The sequence below is a fragment of the Apodemus sylvaticus genome, chromosome 1 (assembly GCF_947179515.1).
Source record: "Apodemus sylvaticus chromosome 1, mApoSyl1.1, whole genome shotgun sequence".
NCBI classification, from domain to species: Eukaryota; Metazoa; Chordata; class Mammalia; order Rodentia; family Muridae; genus Apodemus; species Apodemus sylvaticus.
This window is the reverse complement of record NC_067472.1, coordinates 172,285,845-172,308,295: the sequence shown is the minus strand read 5'-3', so window position 1 is coordinate 172,308,295 and position 22,451 is coordinate 172,285,845. Positions and strand designations below refer to the sequence as shown.

The window sequence follows — 22,451 nt, the reverse complement described above, 5'->3', positions numbered from 1 at the left end:
TGGTACCTCCAGGCACCCCACTGAGATGTCTCCTGGAAAATCTCAAGTCTCTGAAACTAACGCACGATTTGAGGCGGTCAAAACTAATAAACCTCTGTAATAAGGTCTGGACTCAATATAAACTAGACAATAATTCCAAATGGTCACCTAATGGCACCCTAGATCAAATTGCTTTAAGGGATCTTAATACATACTGTCAGCAATCTGGTAAATGGGACCAAATCCTATACGTTCAAGCTTTTATCTATCTCTGGTCTAAGCCTTCTCTTTGCGCTGCCTGCTCCCCATCTGTGTTCCCACACCATTAGCTCATTTGCTCCTATAGCCTGTGGGCTCAAGTTGTTGTTAACAAGCCTAAATCTGCCTAGACACCACAATTTAATCCACTGCTACCAGCTTTCTTACTCTGATCCTAGCATCTTTACTAACCAAGGCAATATACTTTCCTCTACCTATGCAACCTGTCAAAGCTACTTAAGATTTCCATTCCTAGTCTCTCTTTAACTATTGCTCTCCTATCTTGTGCTCAATCTTGTCAGAAGTTTGTTATTAGATTTAAGACAGACAGAATTCCCAAAGGTCTGACAGCTTCTCCCAGGAGGTCTCAGAAGAAAGATGGACACCGCCACAGGATGCTGCCTGAAAGTGCAGTGGACAAAACCGGATACCTTGAGTCAAATGACTTAGCTAAACAAAGGTAAGCCACTTCTCATGTCATGGGTATCCATTCCACAGAGAAAAGCCGTGCATCTTCTGTGCTTGAAAGCCAGACTGACAGCCAAAGCCGCCATGGAGACCAGAGACCACAAAGAACTGCTGGCTACAGGAATCTGTCATTCTTTAATAATATAACTGCCAAGTTATTGTTTATTCCTCAGACTTCTGACTACATTGACAGCTAGACATTTATCTCCTTACCTAAACTCTGTTTCCATTAAATGCTTCATATTTCCTCTTCTTGCTCTGTCACTGTCCCAGCCTACAATTCTATTCCTTCTGATCCACAAAGGCTCATCTTAAAGACTGTTCATGTGGTTAACTCATGTTGTTATCTCTTTAATAAACTTGTTAGCTACAGGAAACCTACCCAAATCTACTGCTCATGGACCAAGTAGGCTCCATCCAGATAAGTACATCTGCCCAAGTTCCCACTTTACTACCTTTCCAAAGGGTGGGGATTCCTCTGGGTTTCAATTGTACATCTTAAGAAAATTTTCCTTTCTCCCAAATGTACTTAGTCTTATTCCCTAACTATACTAATGTGTTACAACATCTTGTTAAGTCCAGGCCCTTGCCATATCCAGGACAGCTCCAGAGAAGCAACTTTCAGATGCTCCAATCTCATCTCAGCTTCTCCAGACGCAGACAGCTTCCACTGGACCTGTTCTCCTGACCTATCTTCAAATGGCTCTACAAACCCTGGACAGCAAAGAAGCAGCCAGTCATCCTGAGACTGGACAATCACCCCCCATACCCTTTTCTCTAGGTTCCCCAGAGACACGCCGCCCCAATGTCAGCATGAAGCAGCCAGATCTCAACAACGACCCTATTCCTGCTTCGCCTTATTCGCTTTCACTTCTTTTCTTTTTTCTTTTTCTTTTATTAATTAACGAAACATTGGGGAATGTGGGGGTTTTGTCTAAGCTCCACCCCACACCTACCTGGCAATAGCCAGGTATGCCCTACCCCAGAGATCTGGCCCACTATAAGAGGGGCTACTTGCTCCTCCTCTATCTTTGCTCTCCTCTCTCCCATACTCTCTCACCTCTCTGCCCCTGGGGCTCTTCCCCCCCCCCCACGTGGTCATGGCCGGCCTCCACTCTCTCTGTTCTCTCTCTCTCTCTATCTATCTCTCTCTCTCTCTCTCTCTCTCTTTCTCTCTCTCTACCTCTCTCTATCACACTTCTCCCCTTCCTTCCCACCCGCTACACCTCCCCTATCTTAAATAAAGCCCACGTGGAACTATCTGGTCTAGTGTGTCTCATTGCGGCTCATGGGTCCACCGCGTCCCCAGCACAGTGCCAGTGGTGCATACCTGTAGGTACGGCTAGCAGCGGCAGCTGCAACGCAGTGAGCAGACAGGACGTTCGAACCAGCGCAGAAACCAACACAGAAACCAACACATAATTCATACAAATGAGACATTTTTGGAGTTCCAATGTACTTCTGCCTTGAGTTCTAAGAGTGATGATTCTAGGATTGCACATTTATTAGAGAGGATGGCTGTTTGGGGAATTACTGAGTAAAACTGATGATGTTCAGACATTTATGTCTATTAAAATATAACAACTTTATAGACATAAAGCCTAGTCCAAATATAACATACAGGTCAGGACGTAATAATAATAATAATAATAATAATAATAATAATAATATCATCGGCCTGGGTGCATCGGGCTGAGGCGTTGCCAGCAGCTCCTTCACAGTCTGGATGGATACCTTGCTTGTGAATCACTCTACAGAGGAGGATCAGATGGCCCTGTGTCCTGGGTGAGGGCCTGAGGGATTTACAGAGAATAGTGACAACTTTAAATTTAGAACAAACTTAGAAAGTTGCATTATCCACAGACCTGCAAGGTGACCTAGCCTCCACACTTTGGCCTCCACATCACTCCCCGTGGATCACAAGGGCCTCTTTGTGCAGGTGAGCACAGAGCTAGGCCCCAACATCAGGTGGGGAGGCTTTCCCTCCCAAGTCCCCAGCGCCCTAGGGCTTGGCCATCAGATGCCTGCTGTTTACACAGGAAGGGAAGGCTCCTCCTCAGCCCCGGAGGGAACCAGCCAGCTCACGAAGATCCCAAGCCCGCGCCCAGCCAAGGCATCAGGGAGAGCCCTGGGGTGCACTGCATCCTCCTCTCCCAGGAACGACCTGGGGCAAAAGTTGCCGAGCATAGAGCAGAGGCGCTGCACGAGCTCGCAGAGACCTAACAGATAGGAAGAGGGTGGTGGGCACCCGCGGAAGGGTGCGAGTTGCTCAGCCGAGAAAGAAACCTGGGTCTGCAGCTGCCTGCCTGGCGTTGCTCTACGGTTCACGGTGCCAGCGGCCGGACTGGCCCGCGCCTCACTGCCACCATTCTCCCTGCTGGGCGATCTGGGACTCCCAAAGTTGTTGCTGCTCGGGACACACCCTGGCCGAGTTCCTGCGCATTTGCTCTCAGCGCCCCTTCCTTCCTCCCTTGGCCGCAGGCTCCCACTCTTCTCCGCTTCCTCCTCCCCTCTCCCCCACGAGGTGCTACTCCCACCCCATCTGCTGTGACCCCTGCAGCAGGGTTGCTGTCGCCTCAGCACCTGCTGTCCCACCTCTTACACAGCTATGGTCAGCAGGCCCTGCTGCTGGCCCTCCACCTGCTGCCAGCCCATCTCAGTGCAGGCTCCTTGCTGCAGGCCCCCCTGCTGCCAGCCTGCTTTCTGTCTCAGCACCTGCAGGACCTCCCCCTGCAACACCTGCTGCTGAGCCAACCAACCTTACCACTAAGCATCTCTGGCTGATGGCCCTGCCACCCAGGATATGAATATATATTTCTTTTTCTTGAGAGGTCTAGGCTTCAAACTGCTTCAACCTATACACAGAAGAGACCTTCTTTTTGGGCCCCTTTGGTGATTGGATTGTGATCTAACTCTTGGATTGTGATACTGTCTGTTTTCTAATAAACTCAACATTCTCAGCATAAAAATAAAACCAGAAAAAAAAGAAAAATTAAATATATAATGTGTGTATGCAAAGTAACATTTTCACCTATCTGATGTAATAAAGTAGAATAATCTGCAATGAGTAGTAATCTGTATATGCATGTATTATTGCTCCTTCCATGATTCTCCATCACCCCATTAGTTAATCTGGTGTGTGTGTGTGTGTGTGTGTGTGTGTGTGTCTGTGTCTGTGTCAGTGTGTGTTTAATGTGATTATAGGCTTTTAGGCCATGGCAGTTCTGTGGAGAGTGGAAGACAACATTGTGAGGTCTACTTTTGCCCATCTTTCTATGATCATCGCGATGGTTGCCAATTTTGAACTTTATAGCTGTTTCCTACTGAGCCATCTCACTGATGCTCAAAGAAGATTAGTTGTAATATTACATCAGCAAATTATTGTCTTCAGATTATAAATATGCTTCCATCCAAGGATGGAGGGAAACAGGACAAGTTAAATTATAAATTGTATTTGCACATGAAAATCCTGTAATGCTTTGTTTTAGATTGTGTTAGGTTATTCTGAGAAGTAAACACTTGTTCATAACACTTTCTCTGAATGAAATATGAATGACCTGCATGCCAGGGAATTGTCTCAATGGGTAAAGTTGGTTGCTGCTAAGCCTGATGACCTCAGTTTAATCCCGAGAGACCCATAGTAATCCTACACAGTTTTCTCTTATTTCTAAATTTGGCCTGTGGAATATGCATACTCACACTCTGACACATGCATAAATAAATTTAAAACTAGCAGGGCAGTGGTGGCACACACCTTCAATCCCAGCATTTGAGAGGCAGAGGCAGGTGGATTTCTGAGTTTGAGGCCAGCCTGGTCTACAGAGTGAGTTCCAGGAAAGCCAGGGCTACACAGAGAAACCCTTGAAAAAACCAAAAAACAAAACAACAACAACAAAAAAAAACCCCAAAAACCCAACCCCCCCCCAAAAAACCCTCCTAAATAAATAAATAAATAAATTTAAAACTAAATAAGGGCCAATGAGTTCACTTCAGTTAAACAATTCCATTTGTTTCATAGCTAGAATTCAATAATGGAAATAGATAAGAGACAGGTGTAAGTTGTCCTCTCACTTATATATATATATATATATATATATATATATATATATATATATATATATATATATGTGTGTGTGTGTGTGTGTGTGTGTGTGTGTGTATACACACATACACACACACATATCTATCTATCGATCTCTCTATCTCTTTCTCTCTCTCTCTCTCTCTCTCTCTCTATATATATATATATATATATATATATATATATACCATGGAACAGGAGTGAATAAACACAGCTCCAACATTTTAAAGAGTTAAATTAACAAAGGAAAAAAATAACTCAATTATAGAGAATATATGAAGTGATTTGACAATTAAAAGTTATTATTGAATATCAGGAAATATTACTATTCATCAAAACAGTGATGGTTTCTTTTTTATATCTTATTTTTTTAATCTTTTATTTTCTTTTTAAACGATATTTTATTCTTTCGTTATCTTAGTCGAAGTTAAGCCATTTAAAAAACATATCTCAGCTGGGAGGTGGTGGCACACGCCTGTAATCCCATCACTCTGGGAGGCAGACAAGAATCAATGGGGGTGTCCTTAGATGAGACTCACAGCATTGGAGATATGGATACTGGGGAGCCTGCCTCCTGTGGCCAGGTAGGAACCCTGGTGAAGCAATAGGGACACCAACCCATCCATAAATCTTTCAACCCAAAATGTATCCTGTCTACAAGAAATTCAGGGATTGAGCAGGGACTGAGAGAATGGACAACCAATAAGGGCCCAACTTGACAGCCATGCCATGGGTAAGCACAGATTCCTGGCACTGTTAATGTCTGTTATGATTGCAGGTAGGAATCTAGGAGAAGTTCCACCCACCTGACTCAGACAGATGTAGACACCAAAGCCAAACAAAGCCTTTTTAAAAACTTTATATCTAGCTGGGTGGTGGTGGTGCACAGCTATAATCCCAGACTCTGGGAGGCAGAGACAGGCAAATTTCTGAGTTTGAGGCCTGGTCTACAGAGTGAGTTCCAGGACATCCAGGGCGATACAGCAACACCCTGTCTCGAAAAAAAAAAAAAATCAAATCCAAAAAAACAAAAAAAAAACAAACAAACAAAACAAAAACAAAAAAAATTACATCTAAAGAATTGTGTTATCCATGAAAATAAGCAATGTAGAGGGTCCATTCACAGGGGGAGAGATTCAATCTACTGAATCCTTATACAGTCTAGAGGGACTTTCATGACCCTTGAGTGACAGGACACAGGAGCAATTGGGCATCTTCATCTTCTGCATCACAAGGACACATTGGAGAGGTGGACAATTTGATGAATAGTCCTTCGCCTCTTGGGAACCCAAGTATGGGTTCTAGCACCTGCATCACATAGCTCAGAGCTAATTGTATTTCTAGGTTCAAGACATCTGATGCAATCTTCTGGCATTCTAGAGCACACCAGAAATGTGTGTGTGTGTGTGTGTGTGTGTGTGTGTGTGTGTGTGTATGATTGCATAGTGTAAAAAAGTTTCTCTTTATACATTATTTTCTAAATTAAAATCAATTTAATTGAGGTATTTAAAGTTTTGCCACCATGTAACAAATGCATGACAGGTTCCAGTGGAGATCAGAATGTGGCATTATATCCTCCATGACAGAAACTAGACATAGTTATCAGGCTGTCATCAAAGTTGGAGCTTGTAGATAAACAGCCAGGTTTATCCCTCTTGGGGGCTATGACCATGTCAAAGTAGTAAGTTGTGAATAGCTGATCCAAAGTTCATCACTTCAGCCCTGTTGACCTATAAGCAATAAGATTGATAGCATCAGAAACTTACACTTGATGCTGAAAGAAGTTTCCCAGCCCAAATTGCCACAAAATGAGGAAAGAGTGCAAGGAATGAATAGGATGGAAACTGAAAATATGCATCTTTACAAAGTACCACACCACGTTATCAAAGCCACAAGACCCAGTTAATGGTAAATGTTATAAATCAGCAGAAATTATAGCATGCAAGGACACATGGTATAATTACCCTTGAAGCAGTTTATGAGCCCTGCAATGAGAGAAAAGAAACCTCCAGGCATGAAGATCTGCTTGTTTGGTTGGGATCATATTCTGCTTCCTTGCAAAACATTCATTTAGGAGAAGTTTGACTCCTGATGACATTGAGGTTGTTGTCAGGGACCCCAAGACTGAAATGAAGTCACTCTAAGGCTGGGGAAGTCAGGCATGTATAGAGAGCTGTGGAGTATGGATGAAGTGTCAGGGAGGGAGCTTTAAGTGTGAAAGCCAGAGGATCAAAGGCCAAAGAGCAATGCTTGTGGGGTGCCAGAGGACAAGCTAGCTCCTGTTCTACTGACTTCCAGGCCAGCTAGAGATTTATAGTGGGGATATTCAAGACACACACACACACACACACACACACACACACATACACACACACACCAGTGAGAGACAGGTGGAGGTCTCTCACTCAGAGGTCTATAAGCTAGCTCTGTATCCACTCAGCTGTTTTGGGTCAGTCCCTTTCCTGGTATTCTATTCTTCCTAGCAACTCTAAGTTGCTGTCAGTGACAGCACCCCACAGTCCACCAGTTGGAATTACCTAGTTGCACCTTAAACTGAGGAGTCCTGATGCTGTCATCACTGTAACCTATCTGCCTTGCAGGAATAATAATATTCTCAAGTGCATTTATAGCTCTCCATTTGTGTAACATGTAGTGAAATGATGTGCCCTATGACATTTGAATTTCCCCTAAATTTTCAATCTGGGAATGAGTGAGTCTTCCAGATGAGAATGTTCTTGTTGAATAAGAAAGGAGCCAAGAATCAGGAAGGTATTTACAGATGGGAAAGATTTCTATAGATTGGGTAGATTACTTAGATGTGCTTAAATTTTGCCAGGTATCTGCTCCTGTTAGGATCCCAAGGGTAATTAGTTAATTTATATCTTCATCACTGAAACAAAGAAGTCACACTGAATAAATACATTAAAGTTTTCAATTTTCATTAATTTGCTTTTTCTTTTGCATTGATCGCTCTCTCCCTCCCCCTGTCTCTCATTGGTGTGTGTGTGTGTGTGTGTGTGTGTCTTGAATATCTCCACTATAAATCTCTAGCTGGCCCAGAAGTCAGTAGAACATCAGACAGATCTGTCTACCATACTGTCAGAGTGACTGCACTGTAGATGGCCGTGTCACAGCTAGGTAACTTGGTTCTTCTAGTTAATTTAATAAGAATGAGTGGCTGAGGGCTGGAGAGATGGCTCAGTTGTTAAGAGTACTGAATGCTCTTCCAGAGTTCATGAGTTCAAATCCCAGCAACCATACAGTGGCTCACAATCATCTATAATGGTATCTGATACCCTCCTTTGATGTGTCTGAAGACAGCTACACTGTAATCATATAAAACAAATAAGTAATTCTTAAAAAAAATAATGAGTGGCTGAGCCCATGATATGAGCATCCAGGACACAGGCTCTGGTCTTAACTCGAGTAACAGAAGAAAGCTCCGATCAAATGTAGCTTTCCTGTTTTCTTCCCATCATGAGCAATATAGTTTTCCTTTAACATTGAGTCTGTTTTAACTCAGCAAAGGAGAAGCATTAAAGTGTCCTTATGATACCATAAGGTGAAACCCAGACTCACACAGATAAGTAGTTTTGCGATATAGTTCAGTGTAACTGCTCATTTTACTCGCCCCATCATTCTAATGACTCAGTAAATGAAGTTGAAGTCATCTAAGCTAGGCGTTGTGACACTGGCCTGTAATCATGATGCTTATAAAATGGAGGCAGGAATTTCAAAGTCATGCAAGGTGAGAATTGATATTCGGGTGTGGTAAGAGGACCCTGGAACCATGGGAGATTGTGGTTGGCTCATGACAAGGTCAAAGTCTTCCCTGCAGCTCCAGAACTTCTAGACCATGAGACCACCAGGTGTTAGCTGAGTACTATGCCATGTTTTCTAATCTCGATGATTTTGTCCATGTGAAATAGGTTACTCCATTCTCACACTCCTGTAGCTCATTAAAGAGTGCAAATTTCCTGCAATTAAATAGTTAGGTTCAGGTGGAAATGTGATCCTCAATTGCATATCCAGCAAAAAGTTTTCAGGCATAAAACTATATACACACAACCAACAGAAATGGACTGATCGGGTTTTATTCTTTGTTTATTTGTTTGTTTGTTTGTTTGTTTTTTTGATTTGTTTTTTTCTAGACAGGATTTCTCTGTATAGTCCTGGCTGCCCTGGAATTCACTCTGTAGACCAGGCTGGCCTCGAACTCAGAAATCCACCTGCCTCTGCATCCCAAAGTACTGGGATTACAGGCATGTACCGCCACCACCTGGCTGCATTTTATTCTTATAGCTGTGCATATGTATTCACACATATTTGGAAGGGATAGAGAAAGGATAAGGAAGGTAGAAAGTTATGTAACATTTTAATTAAAAAGTAAAATGGCAAAAACAAATAAAAATCTGCCAGAAAAATAGGATACTAGGTAAGAGCACTGGTTGCTATTATAGAGAACAGTTTCTATTCACAGAAGTAATCTGACAGCTAATAATCTCCTGTAACCTGAGTCCCAAGGGATCTGATGGACTTTGTAGATATTGTACATAGACATAAGCATGAAAACACCCATATACTTTAAAAGTATCTAGTATATGTAGAATTATCTACAATGATATCCTAGCCATGAGTCATATAGTCAACTGTCCATTACTATCACACACACACACACACACACAGAGAGAGAGAGAGAGAGAGAGAGAGAGAGAGAGAGAGAGAGAGACATACACCACATATGCACACACACACAATATTTGCATGAGTAGCATGTGTTTTTGCCTTCAAGCCAGAATAGAAGGAAGAGTTTATTGTGTCTAGTCCTTGGAGTAATCAGAGTAGACACACATTTCCTGGAGTCACCATTTTTAGCAAGGACCTGAAAGAGCCAGGGTATTTTAATTTCACAGCATGTATTAATTCCATGTTATGTGAATGGAGGATGATTAGATTGGTGGGAGTATTATTTGGGAAGGGTAGCTTTTGCCAATGAATATTGAAATTCCATCTGGGGGTGTACCTTTGTAGGTGTGTCCAATGCATTTTAAGAGTTAAGTCAACTCAGAGAATACAAAAAAAGGCCATTGGTAGTAGCTGTGTATTTGGTTTCTCAAACATATCTTTTAATGCCATTCCCTCTGCCAGGAAATCACTACTCCTATCTCATAATTAATTTGACATTCTCCAATGTCTTCTGGTCAGTACGAATTTCTTGTTCAGTCCATTATTGTGAAGGCAAGAAAAAAAAAACGAACTTTTTTTCCTTTTTTCATGATAGCATTATTTCTTTTAGAGCAATGTCTCCTGTATCTCAGGCATAGTTTTGCTATATACATAAGAATTGCTTTGAGCACCCAATCCTCCCTCTGCTGTCAAGTGTTGGCGAAAAAAGAGAGTCTTGAATCTTCTCTTAGGCAGTGAAGCAACAATCACTATTCCTTAGTATCTCTTAACATCAAAGGAATCAATTCCCCAATAAAAAGACATAAACTAACAGACTGGATACATAAATAGGACCCAGCATTTTGCTGAATGCAGGAATCACACCCCAGTTTCATAGAAAAACACTACCTCAGAGTAAAGGGCTAGAAAACAATTTTCCAAGGAAATGGTCCCCAAAAACAAGCTGGAGTAGCCATTCTAGTATTGGATAAAATTGACTTTCAACCAAAAGTTATCAAAAAGGATAAGGAAGGACACTTCATAGTCATCAAAGGAAAAATCCACCAAGAAGAACTCTCAATTCTAAACATCTATGCTCCAGATGCAAGGGAAGCCACATTCATAAAAGAAACTCTACAAAACCCCAAAGCACACATTGCACATCACATAATAATAGTGGGAGACTTCAACATCCCGCTTTCATTAATGGACAGATCATTGAAACACAAACTAATGAGAAACACAATGAAACTAACATAAATTATGGACCAAGTGAATTTAACAGATATCTATAGAACATTTCTTCCTAAATCAAAAGAATATACCTTGGGATGGATAGTTGACTCAACAGTTAAGAGCACTGACTCCTCTTCTGAAGGCCATGAGTTCAATTCCCACCAACTATATGGTGGCTCACAACCATCTGTAATGAGATCTAAGGCCCTCTTCTGCAGTGTCTGAAGACAGCTTCAGTGTACTCACATATAATAAATAAATAAATAAATCTTCAAAAAAATTCTTTCTATGTAGAAGCTCATGGTAACTTCTCCAAAATTGACCATATAATAACTCACAAAACAGGTCTCAACAGATAGTAGAAGACTAAAATAATACCATGCATCCTATCAGATCACCATGGACTAAGGCTGGTCTTCAATAGGAAAAAAAAACAACAGAATGTCCACATACACATACATATGGAAACTGAACAGCATTCTGTTTTTTTTTTTGATTTGGTATTTTTGAGACAGAGTTTCTCTGTATAGCCCTGGTTGTCCTGGAACTTACTCTGTAGTCCAGGCTGGCCTCAAACTCAGAAACCCACCTGCCTCTGCCTCCCAGAGAACTGGAATTAAAGATGTGCACAACCACCACCACCACCACCACCACCACCACCACCACCACCCAGCTTGATACAAAGAATCAACAAAACCAGGAACTATTTCTTTGAGAAATTCAACAAGATAGATAAACCATTATCCATAATAATCAGAGACCATAGAGACAGTATCCAAATTAACAAAATCAGGAATGAAAAGGAAGATATAACAACAGAAAGTGAGGAAATTAAAAAAATTATCAAGCCAGGCCGTGGTGGCTCACGCCTTTAATCCCAGCAATTGGGAGGCAGAGGCAGGTGGACTTCTGAGTTCGAGGCCAGCCTGGTCTACAGAATGAGTTCCAGGACAGCCAGGGCTACACAGAGAAACCCTGTCTCGAAAAAACAAACAAACAAATGGGAAAAAAAAACAAAAAAAAATCATCAGATCCTACTTAAAAGCCTATTTATAACATAAGTGGAAAATCTGGACGAAATGGGCAATTTTCTAGATAGATACAAAAAAACAAAGTTAAATCAGGATCAGATAAATGATCTAAACCATCTCATAACCCCTAATGAAATTGAAGCAGTCATTAATAATCTCCCAACCAAAAATAGCACAGGACCAGATGGGTTCAATGCAGAGTTCTATCAGACCTTCAAAGAAGACATAATATCAACACTCTTCAAACTATTTCACAAAATAGTAACAGAAGGAACATTACCCAATTCATTCTGTGAAGCCACAGTTAACACTGAGTATTCTCCCTTGGAGATGGAATAGCTTCTGTCTAATCATGAACATGTCACAATTTCCTTTCATAGAGGATTTTATAAGAGTTTTTTTTTCTATTTCTATCATGTTTAATGTTCCAAATAGATTTTCAAAACTGGTTGAGTGGATATTACTTTTAGCTTCAAAAGACACCATGTATATTTAAGAGGCATTTAACTATTATAAATAATTTTGATGACTTTAAAAATGTTAATACTGAGTTTTATATTTTAAATAATGTAATTAGTTTAATAAAGACACATACTGACTTGTTTTGTTTGAATTAAATAATGACAATCAATAATAGTTTAACAAAAATGTAATAGTCTTAGTAAAGTGATACATTTGCCTGTGGTTATTTTCTATTTTCTGTTTTGTATTTTTTTGTCTTGTGTGGAATTACTTATCTTGCATGGTAGTACTTCTTATTTTTCCCTTGGCCAGGTTTTTTTTAAACACTTAGCATTTTCATGTATTAGTTTGCATGTGTTTAATGTATTAAATAACTAATGTAGTATTATCTTATCACAGTACATGTATTATTCAATTATTTGAGTAGTTAATTGAAACACGAGATTTTTCTTAAATAAAAGCAAGGATATTCTTCTGGGATAAAATGAGCAAGAACCTCTATATTTCCATAATCTAAACTAGCACAAAGTAACACAGGAAAATGATCTGAGTTTGCTTCTTGCATGATACATATTTCACATTGTGGAGGGAAAAACTTCTGCTTGTACTGATCTAGAAAGGAGCAAAGATGAGATTCTCATGACCTCCTTTGTGATGCTTACCCACAATGCAGATAGAATGAGAATTGTATCTGTCAAAATCATGCTCTCCCTCTCTTCACTAACTCACTTCTTCTCCATCCCTTACTGCTTTCATTTGTGTTTTCATTGCGAAAAAACGAATTGATGTTTTTAAATAGAAAATAGATTCTTTTTTATTAGATATTTGCTTTATTTACGTTTCAAATGGTATCCCCTTTCCGCATTACTCCTCCAAAAACCCCCTAAGACATCCCCCTCCCCCTGCTGAGCCCCCCTCCAATTTCCTGACTTGGGAAATTACCCTATTCGGGGGAGTCAATTCTTCACAGGATCAATGGCCTTCTTCTCATTGATGTCTGAAATGGTCATCTCCTGCTACATATGTAGCTGGAGCTGTGGGTCCCACCATGTATACTCTTTGGTTGGTGGTTTAGTCCCTGGAAGCTCTGGGGGTACTGGTTGGAACATATGATTGTTCCTTCTGCAGGGCTGCAAACCTCTTGAGCTTCTTGGGTCCTATCTCTAGCTGCTCCATTGGGGACCCTATGCTCAGTCTATTAGTTGGCTGTGAGCCATGGGTATTTTGATTCACATTCCAACAATGATCAAAGTATCCACACTTTGGTCTTCTTTCTTCTTGAGCTTCATGTGTTCTGTGAGTTGTATCTTGGGTATTCTGAGCTCTTAGGCTAATATCCACTTATCAGGGAGTGCATGCCTTGTGTATTCTTTTGTGATTGGGTTACCTCACTCAGGATGATATTTTCTAGCTCCATCCATTTGCTTAAAAATTCCCTGTTTTTAAAAGCTGAATAGTACTCCATTGTGTAAATGTACCACATTTTCTGTATCCATTTGAGATATCTGGGTTCTTTCCATCTTCTGGCTATTATAAATAAGACTTCTATGAACATAGTGGAGCATGTGCCCTTATTACATGTTGGAGCATCTTCTGGGTATATGCACAGGAGTAGTATATCTGGGTCCTTAGGTAGTGCTATGTGTAATTTTCTGAGGAATCGGCAAATTGATTTCCAGAGTGGTTTTACCACCTTGCAATCCCACCTGCAATGGAAGAGTGTTCCTCTTTCTCCACATCCTCTCCAGCATTTGCCATGCCCTGAGTTTTTGAACTTGGTCATTCTGATTGGTGTGAGTTTGAAACTCATGGTTGTTTTGAATTGCATTTCCCTGATGATTAAGAATATTGAACATTTCTTTAGGTGTTTCTCAGCCATCTGGTACCCCTCAGTAGAGAATTCTTTGTTTAGCTCTGTAGCACATTTTTTTTTAAATTGGGTTATTTGGTTCTCGGGAGTCTAACTTCTTGAGTTCTTTGTATATATATATATATATATATTGGATATTACACCTCTATCAGATGTAGGATTGTTTAAAAATCTTTTCCCAATCTGTTGTTTGCCATTTTGTCCTATTGACAGTGTCCTTTGCCTTATAGAAGCTTTTGTAATTTTATGATGTCACATTTGTCAATTCTTGATCTTAGAGCATAAGCTACTGGTGTTCTGTTCAGGGAATTTTCCCCTGTGCCCATGTGCTCCAGGTTTTTCTTCACTTTCTCTTCTATTAGATTCAGTGTATCTGGCTTTATGTTGAGGTCCTTGATCCACATGAACTTGAGCTTTGTACAAGGATATAAGAATTGATCAATTTACATTTTTCTGCATGCTAACCACCAGTTGAACCAGCACCATTTGTTGAAAAGCCTATCAGATATTAACCCAGAGGCTTGGAGTACCCAGGATACAATTCACAGACCAGATGAAGCTCAAGGACAAGGAAGAACAAAGTATGAATACTCTGTTCCTTCTTAGAAGGGAGAACAGGATACCCACAGGGGGAGATACAGAGACAAGTATGGATCAGATACTCGATGAAGGACCATTCTGAGACTGCCCCACCTAGGGATCCATCCTAGATACAGTTACAAACCCAGACACTAGTGTGGATGCCAACAGGTGCTTGCTGATAGGAAACTGATATAGCTGTTACCTGGGAGGCTCTGCCATTGCATGACAGATATAGAGGGGAACACTCTCAGCCAACCATTGAACTGAGCACAGAGTCCCCAATGGAGGAGCTGGAGAAAGGACCCAGGGAACTGAGGGGTTTGCAGTGCCATAGGAGGAGCAAAAATTTGAACCACCAACTGCCCCAGAACTCCCAGGGATTGAACTACCAGCCAAAGAGCACACATGGAGGGACCCATGGCTCCAAATGCATATGCAGCAGAGGATGGTCTTGTTGGACATCGATGGGAGGAGGGGGTCCTTGGTCCTGGGAGGTCTGGATGCTCCAGTGTAGGGGAATGAAGGGCAGGGATGGGTGGGTGGATTGGTGGGCAGGGGTAGGGGGTATTTGTTAGGGGAGTTTTTTTAGAGGGGACACCAGGAAGGAGGACAACATTTGAAATATGAATAGGGAATATATCCAATAAAAAATGAAAGATTCTCACAGTGGGCATGGACTGAACAGTAGCACAAGGATGAAGTCACAGCGTGGAGATAGTAGAACCACAAGCACCAGCATTTCATTTGAGGAGCCAGCCACAAGACTCCTGGGCTATCCCTTCTGGGTAATGTAGTTCTTTCTCTGATTACAAACTGATCACTCCCTCTCCAAAGAGGTTTTCTTAGTCTCTGTCTAAAATAAGGTCACAGACCTAGAGTCATGACTTAGACATACATATTGTTATTATTACTTGAAATTGTTTTATTACTTGAAATTGTTTTAATTAGAGACAGTCTCGATGAATTGGCTAGGTTGGCCTTGAACTGAATTTATCCTGCCTGAACATCCTGAATACTTAAGATTGTAGGCATGGGTCACCAGGCCTGGCTTAGACCCATCAGGCAACAACACACACAGCACAGGAGGATTTGGGGACTGAGTGAGACTGACATTCTTTCTATGTAAAATGTAGACTGGAGCGTGTGACCTTTGCCAAAAATCAATGTAAAGATTTTGTAAAGATATACAAAAATGTAAAGATGATAAACTGAGTACTCTACAGAGAACCCCTCAGTTCTACACAAATATCATCTCTCCTTATACACCAACTTCCCTTAATTTATTGTTTTTTTATATGTTTGTGAGCATGGGTATGCCTCAGTCCATGTGCAGAAGCCTGGGGACTGAGTTTGCTCCCGAGCACCCTGATACAAGCTGGGCATACTTTACTGAGCTTGTGTGGGGGAAGCTGGACATAGGAGGATCACTGTGTTTCACATACCAGCCAGGCAAACCAATTTGGTGAGTTTCATGTCAGTTCAGAGACCTAGCCTCTCTAAAAATGAGATGGAGAACAATAGAGGGAGTCACAATTTGTGTTCCCCTGGACTCCACCCATATCACTCATGTATAACAAATGTTTCCATCCAATCCACATACTAACTCACTCAAGCAAGAAGACTGATACTACATTAATCAGTTTTATTTATTTTCACTTCATAAAAGAGAAAATAAGCAAACCACATGCAGTAACATACCGATACTGGAGAGCTTCCTGAAGAAACACATAGGAGTAAAAACAGACAGGGCTCAGGAAGACATCTGAACACTGGGAGGCAGGATCCTTCAATAGTGTTCTCTGACCCAGGGGTACTTCAGGACCTGGGCCAGGCTCAGCCTCTCTGAGGGATTGTACCCAAGAAGCTTGGAGATCAAGTCCTGGGCTCCTGCAGGCACTGATGAAGGAAACTTGAAATCCACCTAATGTACCAGGGGAAGAATAACAGAATCTAGTTATTCACTTTGCATAATCTCCCCCCTGTATTATAAGTCTCCTCATGGCACCCTTTTGCCTATTAGTAGATAATCTGTTGTACATGCTCCATTTCCCAAAGCCCACCCAGGATCTATCATTGCCTGGCTTCCTGGTGAATATCCTGTGTGTGTGTGTGTGTGTGTGTGTGTGCATTTTCATTGAACCTGGCAGATGTGTCTGATGTCTCACTGGAGGTGTCCTCTCGAAGGGTGGTTTTCCCACCAGCAGCTCTTAGCAGAGCATCCCAATGCACCACCAATCAACCGTCTCATTGTACATTCTCCCCTTTATAATTTCTGGAGGAAATAGTCCAGAGCCCCGCACATTGTCTTTCTCCTAGAGAAGGACACAAAAGTGAGCATTGTGCATAAGCTCAGGGGGGAAATCTTCCATGTTCAGCATCCGAGGAAATGGGAGACAAGGGACTTCTTGAAGAGTCCCCTCCTGTGCATGGCTGAGGCATGGAGAGGAGAGATCTGTTCACAAACTGTAACTGTTACTATGGTTGAAGGTTCAGAGAATCTATAGGATGTGAGTCAGGAGGTAAAGAACTTGCAGGGGGTATTCCTGAGAACCTGAGTTCTATCCCCCAGAACTCACATAAAGCCAGGTGCATGACTATAGTCCTAGAACTCCTACAGTGAGATGGGAGGCAGAGGAGAATCATAGAAAGTCTTTAGACCTGCTACCCAACTATGAAGCAGCAAACAGAAGACCCTGTCTCAAATAAGGTAGAAGGTGAGGGATTGTCTTGATGTCCTCTGACATGATGCCACCCCCAAGACATATCATAACACATGTGTGCCTGTACTCACCCATGAGAATAAACACAGGTTTTTCTTTTTGTTTAACAGTCAGAAAATGCAGATAGATATAATAGTAGCTCATATCACTTAATTCTGGCATATGGGAAGGTTGCAACAGGAAGAGCATTGTGTGTTTGAGGCTAGAATGAACCCCCAGTCAGTGAGACAGTGCAGGAGTGCAGAAGTACAGAGATGACTCAGTGCTTGAGAGTACTGGCTGTTCTTCTAAAGGACCCTGGATGAATTCGGAAGCATCCACGTGGCTGCTTACAACCATCTGATGCTCTCTTCCGGCTTCCAAGGGAACAAGGCTTGAAAAATGGTACACTAGTCCCTCATGCAGGCAAAACATCCATATATCAACATTAAAAGAGGAAACTAACTTGGAGAAAGTAATACTGTAAGGGAAGATACATTAACCCATGTTTTAAAATTGCTCAGTCTGGTGTAACATATCACCTGTAAGGTATCATCACAATATTGTTGTGAGTTTGAAGCCAGCCTGGCAGTCTGCAGAGTCAATGGGTGAGGAAGATTTATACGTACATAATAATGCCAAGTGTCTCATGGGGAAGCAAGGAAATGTAGACTCATCAACATGGAGAAATTCGGTCCTGGGATGCTTGCTAATTTTACATGGAATCTTACTGGCAAAGGCAAACACCAATAAAGACTAGGAAAGAAAGTATTGCTCTATTTGTGTGTGTGTGTGTGTGTGTGTGTGTGTGTGTGTTTGTGTGTGTGTGTGTGTTTGTGTATGTGTGTGTTTGTGTGTGTGTACATGCCTTCAGACACACACTAACAGAGACAAAGGAGGACATTTGGTGTCTTTATTAAGCTCTCCACAGTATTGCTTTAAGGCAAAGTCTCTCACTGAACCTAACCCAGTCATTTCTGCTGGTCTGGCTGGCCAGCTTCTAGTATCTGCCTGTCTGCAGTCCTCAAGGCAAGGGTTAAAGGAATCCATAGATATGGCTAGAATTTTGCAAGTTCTTTCCATTTAAAGTCAGGTTTTCCTGCTCACAAAGGAACTGCTCTTATCTACTGAGTTCATCACCCCAACCACCCAATTCTTTTAATCTGCAAGTGCATTTTAAGGTGTATATTTGAAAAGGTACTTGTTAAACCCAAGGCCCAGTTTGTATATGAGTCTTCAATGTGAGATGAATTCACTTGGGAAATGCCTCACTAGTGTGAGGGTCCCACCCCCATCCCATCCAACCTACCTGACAGAGGGGGCATTCACAGACCACCTGAAGTCTGTGATTTTCACCTCATTCCTGAGGCCCAGCAGGAGATTCTCTGGCTTGATGTCCCTGTGAATCACCTTGTTCTCATGGCAATAGGTCAAGGCATCTGACAACTCCTCTATTATCTGTGTGAACCAAAGCAACCTGGTCAGGAGAAAACTTTCAGTTTCCCTGGGAGGTAGAACAGACATTATGAATGTTATGACTGCCATGGAATCTCATTTTTACTATAATTTTAGCCTGGGCTATCTTGGAAGATTTCCTCTATCTCAGAACAAAAAAGAGATGAAGGCTAGCAAGATGTCATGGTGTGTAAGAGGGTTTATTGTACAAGCCTGGTGGCCTGAGTTTCATCCCTGTAAGCCACACAAAGGTGAATGGAGTCCTCCCCAAGTTATCTCATGGAGTCTGTTTGTGCATACAATGGCCTGCATGCTCCCCCATTCCACATCCTACACTTCTACTCCAAATGGTAGATCAAGAAGAGATGTGAAGGGTATATTGGCAGCCACAATCAGTAACTGCCATCATTGAGTACTTCCTTGCTCCCAGAGCTCCCCTCACCGTGGCTGTATGCTGTTGGGTCAACTTCTGGTTTCTCTGAAGCTCATTATAGAGCTCACCTCCTGTAGCATATTCCAGAAGTAAGTACACCCAAGTATCATCATAAACGTAGTTGTACAGGCAAAGGATATTCGGTGTCTGAAGGAGGAAGGAAGGCAGAGTCAAAGTAAGCAAGACAGCACAGCAAGCAGAGACATTGTTGCCAAGCATGCTAACCCAAGTTTCATTCCCAGAATCTGTATGTGGGTGGAAAGAACTAATTCCTGCAAGTTGTCTTCCACATGTGTGCTGTGCCTCACATGTAGCCCATGTGACATTACACCCCATAACTTTAAAAAAAAATTGATTGCAGGGCAAGATTTTAATTTCAGCACTCCAAAGGCAGATGTTGACAAATCTGGGAATTCAAGAGCAGTGTGCCAGATCTACAGAGTGAATTCCAGGACAGCCAGGGTTATACAGAGAATCCCTGTCCCAAATAACCAAAGCTAAAACTAAAATAAGCAAACAAACACACAAGTAGGTATAAAATAAAACCGATTACCTTTGAGGCAGAGTCTCACTGTGTAATCCTGACTGTCCTGGAACTCACCAGGTACCATCAGGTGGGCCTCGAACCCAGTGATCTACATGCCTCTGCATCCCAGGGGTTCAGGACAAAGCAATGGCTTTGTAAAAAAGACGATGTGTATCACCTGAGGAACAAAACTGGAGGTTGACCTCTGACCTGCACATGGGTATATACTTAAAACTGGTGTTTCCAAAACCAGGAGAAAGGTCAGGGCAGCAAGAGGGAAGCAAGGGCTGGAAAAGGGCAGCTCTGAGTTCCACATAAACCACACTTACTGTAGGTGTGCCTGGATCTCTACTTCCCTGTGAAGTTGCTATTCCAATCCCTCCTTCTCTATCTCAGACTTGAAGAGGACCTTCAGGGCCACAATGAAATGATTTTCCTTGAGCCAAGCCAGGTACACATGGCCAAATTTCTCCCTTCCTAGGGAACATCTGATTTCAAAGTCATTGCTGGTGAAATGCTTCCTAAACAGATGGAAGAGATGGCCTCATCTCAGAAACTAGAAAGAGTTAGGGGTCCACAACCGCTCCCCTTCCTCATTTACTAAGCAGTGGTATTCCATACAGCAAACAGCATTTTGGGTACATTAGATCCTCCTGACCAGCTTGCTCTTCACCTGAGTCCCATTTCCTTTCCTCTAGAAACTTTGTCATAGCACTCACTGGTTGAGGTGCTGGGCTCCATCTCTCCAGTGGCTAAGGAAAGAGAGATGAAAAATATAGGGTCTGTAGCTCCATTCTAAGGGTGGGTTCTTTGGAAGAGAGATGGGAATAGAAACAGGGTGGCAAGAGAAAACAGACATGGCTTCTGGTTCAAATCTCAACTTTTAATGCATCTCTCCCCAGATAAAAAGGCAGGCCAGGCCCCTCCCCCCAGACTCCAGGCTGAGTTGGGGGTGGAGTTGGGAAGAAAGTCCTTGCTCAGGCAGCTGGGTGGGTCACCTGCTTAATTCAGGAATTCATAGACCTGGAGGAACAATGAACTTCACCTTCACTCTGAGCACTCCACCCTAGGTGGAGCAGGATCCTAACCTGCACTGGATTCCCTTCTCAACATAGGCTAGGGGAAGTTCACCTAGAGCAAAGTCTGGTTCACTTAGAGCACTCCACCTTAGGGTAAATATTCCTGCTCTAACCTACTTCCATATTATGCCAGAATCCCTATAATGTCAGATTCCTACCTGAAGCCCTTGTCCTTGGCCAATGTCAAATTCCTGCCATGTGACATGACACCCTAATATGGCTCTGTACAGAAAAAAAAATGGTCATGGTGATGCTCAGTAGCAATGCTAGTCTGTGGGAGGTAGACACAGGAGGCAGGAGTTCAAAGTCACCTTGCACTCCAGAGCAAATTTGAGGCCCACTTAGTCCAAAAGTGACCCACCTTATCAGGGGGTGGGGAGGATGGGAGGGGTAGGGTTATAGGAGGAGGGGAAGGGGAGTCAAGAATGTTGTAGGGGAGGACATGGAATGGAAAGGAAAAAGGGAGAAGGAGAAAAAGGAATGCAGGAGAGGGAGAGATGGAGAGACAGCCCAGAAAAAGAAGACAGAGGGTTTGAGAGAGGAGAGGATACAGAGGAGAGGAGAGAAGAGGGAGAGGAGAGGGAGAGAGGGAGAAGGAGGGTTGGGCAGAGAGAGAAGGCTGAAGCCTTCAGTACTTGAGTGGGCATGGACACACACCCCCAACACACATACACACACTCACATCTTGACTTGACCCCAGTGGTCTCTAACTGTCCCCATCCTGCTGCCTTGTCCTCCTGCTTGCAAGGATATCACATACATGCCACCACCTTGGGTCAGACCTGGTTCTCTTATCTCTATCTTGTGTGTGAAGGCCAGGTCAAAAGTGGTGACTCTCTTCCCTGAACTCTAAGGAGGTGAGGGCACGTTTAAGTACTGCTAGTTTATTAGATCCAGGGAAAGGGAAGGTGTGTTAACTCTCTGACTGTGGCCTCTGAAACCACTGGGAATGTCTCACACACCCCAGGACACTTGTGATCCACACACTGGTAATCCACTAGCACAACTGCACTCAAGCAGTTTTCAGATCTCATTTTTGTGTTGTCTAGTAGATCCCAGCTGATAACCAGTGGTTATCTTTCTGAAGTCATAGGCGTGCCCAGTAGGCATGCCTGAGAAGTTTGAGCTTCTCCTAGGCTGCTTGCCTGGGATGGTGGGGGCGGGGCCAGAAGAGCCTAGTCTGACCTGCCAGTCAGAAGTGGAGGCAGGTGCTTCCAGGCAACAAGTTCCGAGTTCATTGTTGTGGCTGGGAGACTTGAGTGGTTCTTGTGTCCTGCTCTGATGTGCAGCCTCTGTGCGCTGTGTGGGGAATTCAGGCTATCTCTGAACCCGCGATATGGTGAGTGTATGGCAGCTGCTACCAATGTGAAGGGGCGGGCGATTGAACCACAGTAGCCAGTGTGGCGAGTCCTCCCTGGGGCTGGGTGGGAACCTCAGCTAAACATGAGCACCTGTGAGGTTGGTCTTGGTCTTAGCTGCTCCCTGAGCCTGTAAGTGGCCTCTGAATAACTTTGCTCTGGGGCTGCATCTGCTCAAGGATTTTTAACATGGGCTTGCATGTTGAAACATTCTTGACAAGATGGGAAACACAGAAATACCTGTTTCTACAGTATCTTCTACAATTTTT

General features: G+C 42.6%; 1 protein-coding gene and 1 pseudogene across 4 annotated transcripts in view; one reads left to right on the top strand and one right to left on the bottom strand.

The window, feature by feature from the left end:
• Nucleotides 1–16,382: 16,382 nt before the first annotated feature.
• On the bottom strand, nucleotides 16,383–20,486 carry LOC127693638 (aurora kinase C-like; annotated as a pseudogene).
• Nucleotides 20,487–22,128: 1,642 nt separating this feature from the next.
• Nucleotides 22,129–22,451, top strand: part of LOC127670429 (zinc finger protein 431-like) — a 296,871-nt gene continuing 296,548 nt past the window's right edge. For 2 of the 4 annotated variants that reach the window (XM_052164876.1, XM_052164839.1), the window contains exon 1: nucleotides 22,129–22,163. In XM_052164876.1, coding sequence (XP_052020836.1) covers nucleotides 22,161–22,163 — 3 coding nt within the window. In that variant the 5' untranslated portion in view covers nucleotides 22,129–22,160. The remainder of the gene's footprint in view (nucleotides 22,164–22,451) is intronic. The other 2 variants (XM_052164828.1, XM_052164891.1) reach the window with 1 other exon arrangement.